The 9,728-nt window shown below is 35.1% G+C and overlaps 1 protein-coding gene across 3 annotated transcripts in view; it reads right to left on the bottom strand.

The window, feature by feature from the left end:
• LOC109843694 (serine/threonine-protein phosphatase 7) overlaps positions 4,525–9,728 on the bottom strand; it is an 11,732-nt gene continuing 6,528 nt past the window's right edge. Inside the window, exons 2-6 of one of the 3 annotated variants that reach the window (XM_020412647.1) lie at positions 8,918–9,412; positions 8,053–8,199; positions 7,425–7,532; positions 4,805–4,927; positions 4,525–4,710 (exon numbers count right to left, since the gene is read on the bottom strand). In XM_020412647.1, the coding sequence (XP_020268236.1) occupies positions 4,820–4,927; positions 7,425–7,532; positions 8,053–8,199; positions 8,918–9,412 (858 nt within the window). In that variant the 3' untranslated portion in view covers positions 4,525–4,710; positions 4,805–4,819. Of the gene's footprint in view, positions 4,928–7,424; positions 7,533–8,052; positions 8,200–8,917; positions 9,413–9,728 lie in introns of those variants that run through there. The other 2 variants (XM_020412646.1, XM_020412648.1) reach the window with 2 other exon arrangements.

The following is a 9,728-nucleotide window of genomic DNA, read 5'->3' as shown; positions in this document are numbered from 1 at the left end:
GTAAGCGACTTCGTTAAATACAAATCCTCCAATTTAGACCACAAATCAGTGGTTGTTTTCTCCGTGAGAACTTCTTGCAAAACTTTATTTGTCAAACATAACTGGATTACTGTGAGAGCTCTATCATCCAACCCGTTCCTATCTTCCTCTGTCATAGTAGTTAGTTTCTTCGACTTCCCGAACAAAGCATTCTTCAATCCACTTTATGTCAACACGACGATCATCCTAACTTGCCAAAGGCTAAAACTGATGTCGTCGTCAAACTTCTCGATATCCCACTTCGTAGTAGTTATTGTCATCTTCTCATTCGATCGATAGCTGAGGGATCTGATACTAATTTGTTATGACAAACTTCCCAAGATAAGCTAATATTAATCACATGAAAGCACAAAAAATATTAAGAACACACGAACACAAAGATATACGTGGTTCGGCTTGTAGCCTACGTCCACAGGCAAAGGAGGAGAAACTTTACTAAATTATGAGGAATACAAAGAAGATCTCTCAATCTCTCAATCCTAAATCACACCCTAATAGCGTAATACAACTCTCAACTAAAGGAACAAAAGAAAATAATATCAAATAGGCTTCACAAAAAAACTCTCTCTTCTTGATTGGTGCTCTGAAGATTGATGCATCTAATTGTCCTGAAAGACTGTTCTTATATAGCCTTGAAGATCTCAATTCATTGCTGTCTAAGGAATAAAAGTTCTAATAAGAATAGAAGTCCACATATCCTAAAACCCAATAAGAGTCCAAGTAGGAATAAACCTCTAATATGATTAGTTGTGCAAAGTCTAATGTAAGTAGGACTCTTGATCAAAACAAACCAACCTAAAAGAGGAACTCCCAAAGCAATATGGATTTGAGTATTTGATGTAACCTATAACATACATCTATATCCATACTACTTATAAAAGAGAATATCCATGTTAAAACTTTTGATTTTCTTTTTTGCCCTCTTATTTTTTTATAACTTACAAGTGTACCATTATTTATAAAACTAATAACACATAACCTCTCATTAACTAGGCACCTCTTCCATTTCTCAGAATAGTTGGTCATTCACAAGAATATATTAATAATTTATAATATAATAAAATTTATAAATAAATATTTATAATTTAGTATAAATTACAAGTGTACCATTATTTATAAAACTAATAACACATAACCTCTCATTAACTAGGCACCTCTTCCATTTCTCAGAATAGTTGGTCATTCACAAGAATATATTAATAATTTATAATATAATAATATTTATAATTTAGTATAAAAAATTATTAATTATATAAAGTAGTAAAATTATTTATTTAATAAATTATTGTACATAATTATAATTATTAATAATAGTCTAAATAGAGATTGATTCTTTATGTTGTAAAGAATATTATCTTGTTCGATAATTAATATAGTCATAGTAATAAAACTTTGGAAGTTATAAATTAAAAATATTTTTATTTAGGAAAATTTATTTATATAAAAATATTATATTCTTGAAATTTATGGGACATATACTTTTCTATTCATTTTCTCAAAATACTTAGTCATCCACTACAATATATTAATAATTTTTAATGATAATAAAATTCATAATATATAATATAATTTATTATAAATAATTATAAATTGTAATGAAAAAGTAAAATTATTTATTTAATAAATTGTTATACATAATTATAATTAATGGTAATACTATAAATAGGGATTGATTCTTTATATTATAAGAAATATTATAATGTTCAAGGTTATAATATCATCTTAGTAATAAACATTGGTTGTTATAAATTATAAATACCTTTATATAAATATTAGACCTTGAAATTTATGAAGTATGCACTTTTTGTTGGAAAGTAAATGTCTCATAAATTTCAAGGGTCCAATATTTGTATATAAAGTATTTTTCCTAAATAAAGAATATTTTTTATTTATGATGTACAGTTTTTTATTACTAAGACTATGTTAATTATTGAACAATGTAATATTCTTTACAACATAAAGTCGTATAATGTTAAGAATTATTGTCATTGTTTAATTAATGTTGTAATAAAATATCTACATAGCATAAATATTTAATGATATAAATGGTTTAATTATTTCAATAGTGTCACATAAACTAATGGTTACATTATTATTTAATAATTATACTCTTAAATTAATTGTTTGATAACATAATAATAAGCAAATCTAAATAACTATAAATGTATTTTAATGATAATATAAGTACTAATAATAGCATAACTTAATTTTTTAATAACAGTGTAAGAAAATAACTTGATAAAATACTTATATATAATTTATTAGATAATGTAATATTAAATAAAAAGTATGTCCACATGCAAATCACGTTCATTATACTAGTACTTGTAAATACATCAATTTCGTTCACGTTACAACTTTTCACTTGCTTTGCAAATTAAGCATGTTACCTTGGTATGCCCCTGAGAAGCTAATCGCGTGTACATAATCATTATCATTATTATGATAAGTAGTAAAATATTACATCGATCTTAAACCTCCTACAATAATACGGACAAGTATTCTGGTGCACAGCCATCCGGGGGAGTGCTGAGGCAAATCTTTAATCTAAGAATGACGCTGATCACACAAATTGAAAGAGCTTCTTTTTTTGGTTTACCATTTGATTAACCAGACGTTCTTCATCAGTCATCTGCATCGAATAGTTTCAATGACCAGTAAGTGATCCCCATAGCCAAAGCCGCGCGACCCGCCGCCGCAAACATCTGTGGCCGCCGATAGGCCTCGCACGGCGGGACCCACAAGCGGAGCCCCAACTCCTCCGAACGCGATACTAACGTACAATACACCCGTCGTCGCAGCCCACACACTCCAACACCGGCTGATCTTATATCGGCCGGACAAACGCACTTGAGAACAGCGGAACAGGCGGACCCCGCACATAAATGACAGGCCCGACGCCGCGCGCAGCCTTGATCGACTCGGCAAAAAGTTCTCCTCCCTGCCCACCGTCGCCACCGCCGCTCATCATAGGCGAGGCGGTAGGGGACGGGGCTGCCTCTGCTTGTCTTTGGCTTCGGCTTCGGCTTCGACTTCGACTATTTTGGATTGGCTTTGACCTCGGCTGCTGCCTTCTTCCTGCTCGTGTCTCTTTGGGTTGAAGACGGGAAGGCGTATTCGCCGAGGGCCATGCTTGAAGGCGCCGGATATGGCGCCCGCTATACCGGAGATGAGGATGGAGCGACGGTCGGCTCCATTGGCAGAACCTACGCCGAGCATGAGGGTGGATACGGAAGAGGACGCCGTCCGATTGGCGGCCGCCGAGGTATGGCCGCTCGGAGCCATTGAGCACGTTGAACGCGTGCGTTTCTGGATGACGAGGGATCCTCGACCGTGAGCTTGTGCTCTTGTGAGGGGTGGACTTCGGGTGTCATGGTCGCGAGAGGGGGAGTGTGGCTTCCCATGGTATTCCACACTCCACCGGCACACGCTCTCATGTGTACGACGCGCATATATATTAAATTCGCGTATGTCATGATAATTCCTATGTTAATTGTTGAATTCAATAGGACATTTCTTATAGGACAAAGAGGGGGAGGAAAAAAAAAGACAAAACAAAACAAAAGAACCCAAAATGACAAAAGTCTCTGAGATTCAAACGAAGACAGATTTACAAGTTCCGACCGCGATGTATATGGTATCCCAAATACGTGTGTGCTTGCGTATTGTGGTGTGTGCTTAATTATGACTGCTGCGTAGGGGATATAGTAAAGTGAGATAAAGAGCTGAAAAGGGAAAATTCATTAATTAGAGCTTGTGAAAATTTGGTAAGATTTTGAAACGGTAAAAATATTCTTTGGACTAGAATTTTCTCTCAAGAGGGTGTCTAGGGGTTTTACTTCTTGATTTAAGTACCTGTTAAGCTAGCTTTTCCATATTTTTTTCCCTCCACGTTTACTTGTTTAGTTACATCCCAAATGAGCTCTCTCATCTAAAAAAGTAGGAATTTTACATTTGAATTGTTTTTAAATAGTGCCCCAAAAGGACGAGAGAGACGGAGAGAGAGAGATGCAAGGAGAAAACTAGTTAAAATCCCCTTAATCCAATTTCTTGGAATTTGTAATCAATATCGAAAAACCATATAAAGAACAAAGAGATTTCGCTTTCTCCCAAGATAGTATTGAGGGATCTATTCAGCAAATATGTCTTAAGCTTCCCTTGTACAACTAAGTTAAATATAGGAGATTCCATTGTGTTGTGAGCGAAATAATGGACTCATAGCGGTACGTGGTGGGGGTTGATGTGGCTCCAACTTAATCAAATTATTAAAGCGGGTGTTTCCAAGGTTTCAGGAGCTTGCCAAGAACCCCCCACCTCCCAAAAACAAAAACAAAAAAGACAGCGCTCTAAGCAAAAGCATTGTAAACAACGTAAAGTTGCTTTAAGCAAGAGATTGAACATAGGCTAAATTTCACCAGTAGACCCATACAACAAATGTTGCTTGCTGAACATTTGTTGTAAACCAAATAGAAGAACCAAAACAAATTGCTGCATGTCGAAAACTTAAAGAACGGTTGTAATCATGCAGAAATTATACATTGATATAAACATGCAGTTAATTAATAAGGTTACAAAGCGCCCAACAACAAACTAGGCCAAAAGACGGTCCACGTCAGCAAGAGCTCAAAAGAGAGAACGCCAGACATTCTACCTACGAGACCCTTCTCTATCCTGGCATGACAGCATATGTTAAACAAAAAGACTGAAAAATTTATGAGTAAAAATATAATCACACCAAAAAGACGCCATAGATACACATTAATACCACAAAGATTTAATGTTATTGGATATCTGTTACAACATCAAGGGATGAGCTATTGTCCATGGAGATCAAGTCCAGCTCTTCGTCAGAGTCTATCACTTCCTCAAAGTCATAGTAGGGGCTTGCCTGCATCAGATTGTCATAAATTAATGAATACATAGATATAAATCAATATAACTGAAACCAAGTTATCAAATCTTGGTTGAAAAGGGAACATACATGGATACATACAGTCATTATACATGGAAATAATAGGCCTGAGGTGGCAACTCATTTAGCTAATTACCAAGAGATGGACATGTAGTCCTGGCTGCCTTGCTAATCAAAACACAACCAATTATCACCCGATAGCTCATTTTTTTTAAAAATGAGCCGCTGGCTCATGACCATCAAACCCACACGCCGCCTAGAAGAAGGGGTGTGAGGTGGTAGCTCATATTGCTAAATAAGCTATCAATATATACGGTTTCATAGTCATAATGGCTCATTTTAATAAATGAACTACAAAGAGATGAAGGATCACAGGACCCAGCTACCCTAAAGTGACTGGCAAGGTGCACTTCACCATATGTTCATCTATTGGTAGCTCATTTAGCAACGTAAGCGCCAACCTCGTACCCATTATTTGAATATGTACATACATACACATACAGAAAGACTGGTTACTGAGTATATGTTGAGGGCTTATTTAGCAAAATGAACTGTCAAGATAGGATTGGTGAATGGAAGGCCCAGCACTACTCTAACGTGACTAGAAGGATGAGTGTCACCACTAATGCTTTCCATCAGGGCTGCCACCTCATTCATTCTATCCATAATGTGGGATGACCAAAAAGGGCGGTTATATTTCTACCGAACCCAAAGTAAAAAGCTACCAATCATGGTTATTTATAGTATTACCAGCTCAAATATAAAAGTCCATATGCAGAAAGAAACTAAGAAAACAATCAAACTTCTCCCCAACAGAATGAAGTACTACTACTATTTTACAGAAATAATGTATGATGAATAGGCCATGAGATAATGCTATGAGAACTGCTAAGTCTCTGACACAAAAAAATTGGAATAAAAGCTTTGCTGCTTTTGCTGCTACTGATGTTGTAAAATTGCTAAGCCTAACACAAAGATCCTAGACCTAGACGACTCTGCTCCTAGAGTTGGTAGATCTAGGAAGGCTAAATAACATTTAAGAACAAGCTGTATCATAAGAATGAGGCACAAAAACACCTTATTTTCCTTTTTTACTATAATGTTCACAAGCAGTCAAGACATTCACTATGAACTACTGCAAATTGAACCCTGTTCATAGAATTAGTTTCTCCCTAAATGTTCATCAAATTTTCAGAACTGAAAAATGTTATTGGGCAAACTCTGAAACAGCTAGATAAGCCTAACAGTTTAAGCTACCCCCAATCCATTCTTTTAAATTGAAAGTTGCTACTGTTGAAAACTTTATTGCAAATATGGTGACTACTGTACAACATTGTGCTAGCTGTAAACTTCCATTATTAACCATAAAAGATGGAGATAGAACTAAAATAGAAGAAAAGGTTAAGAGCAAAAGGCAAGAACAAATATGTTCAAAAAGAGGCCTTCTCCATTCTTTTTTCAATCTTGAACAGCATAACTGGTGACTTTTTTAGATTTAAAATCTACATAGCTGAAAGAATAGAGACTGGATATGATTTTTACTTAAGAATGAATTAGAAGGATAAAAGTTGTTATCAAAGTCAAAGTTGTGATGATTACACTCAAAGCTTTTATCTGTCTGTTAAAAATAAATAGAAAACATGGAACTGATGCGATGGGCTTTACATTTGATTATGGTAAACAGATGAAGCTATATGTCCAAAACTTAGAAGGGACTTTGGTTTCAGATATATGCTCAGCCACATGTACATATACACATCTTCTACTATGCTAACTACAAAGCAGTGTCAGCGCACGCATGCGTGAAAGGCCTTAACATTAGGGCTAAAAGAAGTATTATATCTTAATCAAGAGAACAACGATCCACCACATAAATGCTTCATGGAGCTTCTCTCATTTCCTAATCCAATGTCCTTCCTCTCTCCCTATGTGGGTGTGAGCGTCAATTGTCTAGTATTGAACTCGGGATCTATAGGCCTTGGTCATTTTTTACACTAAATTGTCAACCATTCACAGATTCCATAATTATTGACAAAGATAAACATGTATTTCCAATAATATATAAATATTTCTGCAAAGGAAATGCATTCGTATGTGCAGAAAATCATTGTTATTACTGCTCTTCTTCTTTTGAACCTTGTGTATAGATTCTATAGAATTACAGAGTAACAAGATGCATGTTTTTATGGATTTAAAAATAGCTACAAATCCTATAACTGAATTACTGGCATGTTTTATTCAGACTTTACGTTTCATGATTTGTCTCCAGTTTACCAACATAATTCCCACTGGACCAACTGTCCTATGCGTTTCTTCACAAAATATAAGTTGCAAATTAAACAGGAAAAAAAATATGTGCTTTTCAAAATAAAATTCTTTCCAGTTTAAATTAAACTAGCTGCTAGAAAACTAACCACGCTGTCCAATAGAGAAGAAATAAAGAAAAGTACATGGGGGGAGAAGTGATATGTACCTTAGGCCTAGGTTTGATGGCTTCAAAACTGTGGAATTTGGGGGTAGAAAAATCAGGTGGATGCAGAACAATATATGCACCCCGGTTGTTATAGCGCTCATTTGTAGCCTGCAAAGAGAACCAAAAGATATTTTAAAGAAGATTCTAAAGTAGTTTTCTGCAATAAATATCTCAAAGTGCAAGACGCTATACTTAAATTGAATTTGACAAGTAGTTTCCGTTACATCTCTCGCTGCAGATTTGTATCTTTATTTATGTATTGGTAGATACAAAAGAATCTAATCCTTAGCCATCAGGCAGTATCCCAACTATTCTAGATTGATTATTGCGTCGGTCATTTTCCTTACAAATCCTTCCTTGTTGATATTTTTATTAATAGTGATAAGCTTAATCTGAAGCAATGCCCAGGATAACTATTAACTTTTTTCACATAGATAACCAGCCCAAGTCCTGGCACCAAGATAGCTTTTCCACAAAAGTAAAAAGAGTAAAGCCAGAGTTCAAATTGGAACAATCAGTAATAAAACGTAAAACATATAATAGAATTACTGTCCCATATATAACTTCCTTTAGGCTGATATCATTATCTGAACAATAGTATTTTCTAAAAAATGATAAAAAAATAAACCTGGAATTGGGGGTAATCAGGTGCACTGAAAAGGGTAATCAACTTTCCAGATTCCACCTGATGGTCTATTGTATATCCATCTTGCATACAGCCCAAATCATGTCTTTTATCCCTTGCATCAGGCCCTTCATGTGATCTGATAATCAGCTACCATACAAACAGCAGAGTTTCAGAAAATAAAAGTTTCAAGATGATCTATGTTCATAATTTTTGCAATATACAATATGCTAAGAGCAACCCACCATGGGGCTTAGTACGTTATTTTCCATATAATTTCAGATAAAAGTTGTTAGATCTGTATTACCTGCGCATTTAGCAAAATAGACCAGATGATTGCTCACATTTCCATTACAGTTTCAACAATAATGAATAAAATGTGTCATTTAGATTAAATTCTAAATTGTAACATGACATTAGCATCACTACAATAACGTTAACCATGAGTTATGGAATGCCCATAAGACTAAAGACAGAAAACAATTTCAAGATGGTAGAATACACAAATCATATCATATCATACTTATTTTAACCAGCTCATGTGGATTAATATTAGTAAAGTGCCTATATTATAGAACATGAATACTCCAAAATCTTACTGAATCTTAGACAACACTACAAAAGGTATTAGATACCTCAAGAAACTGTCATTGTCAGTTCACAACAAGAAGACACTCTGTAAGGAAATATTTCCAGGAAGTACAGATAATTACATTTTTCACTTTTATGTTTTTAAATTACAAAAACAAATTCCGTAAGCTATTTCGAGGAAAATCCAAATACATAAGTCATCTCACTTTGTTGATCAATGCACACTAGCTAAAGGACAATCTGAAAGAAATCTATAAGAAATGGCCTTACAACATACCTTCAAATTATTTTTCTTTAGGAACTCTTCCGTGCAGTCAGGACCAAATAACAAACCAATACCTCTCTCCCTGTTTGGAGAGAGACCTGGATTTGATGATGGATCAGACCATAATACATCACCAGGTATCAAGTTTGAACCTTCCCAAGGAGGGTCAAGAACCGTTCGCCTAGCTTTTGATAACTCCTCCAAGGAACCTAGCTTTAAAATGCTTGTGCCCACTTGGGATATAATCTTTCGACCTTTTTTGCCTTTAGACCTCTTTGCTGGAGTAACTGCTACACTGCGAAAAAGCCCTCCATGAGCAGTATATACACAGCCTGCTATAATGGAGGCCAAGGGAAGGCCTTCAAAACATCTTAAACACTTTCGATAGACTTGTTGTCCTTGATCTCCATATTTAACCATTACCTCTTGCTCAAAACCATAAACTGCTGTGCAGTACTTGGATTCATGATTGCCGCGAAGGAGAAACACCCGATCTGGCAGAAAGACCTGCACACCAGGAAGGAAATGCTAATGAACACTAAAAATGAGACATTAGACATTTAATGTTAACTCATCAACAAAACCTCACGCGCTGCTAGAAAAAATACCACCATCTCCCCCTATCAAACCCCCACTAAAAACAACATAACCAGAGAAAATGAAAAAAAAATCCACCTACATGATTTAAGCAATCGAAAATCAAGATCGAGTTGGTAAACAATGAGGATAAGGATTAGGAAAGGTAATTTATTTGCATGTTCTACCACCTTGTTTGTACAGAAGGATAAACTTCTTATGGCTTTAATTTATAATTGATAATATT

Source organism: Asparagus officinalis, chromosome 5 (assembly GCF_001876935.1).
Source record: "Asparagus officinalis chromosome 5, Aspof.V1, whole genome shotgun sequence".
Lineage (NCBI taxonomy): Eukaryota > Viridiplantae > Streptophyta > Magnoliopsida > Asparagales > Asparagaceae > Asparagus > Asparagus officinalis.
Note: the sequence above shows the minus strand (reverse complement) of the source record. Positions and strands in the feature narration are given on the sequence as shown.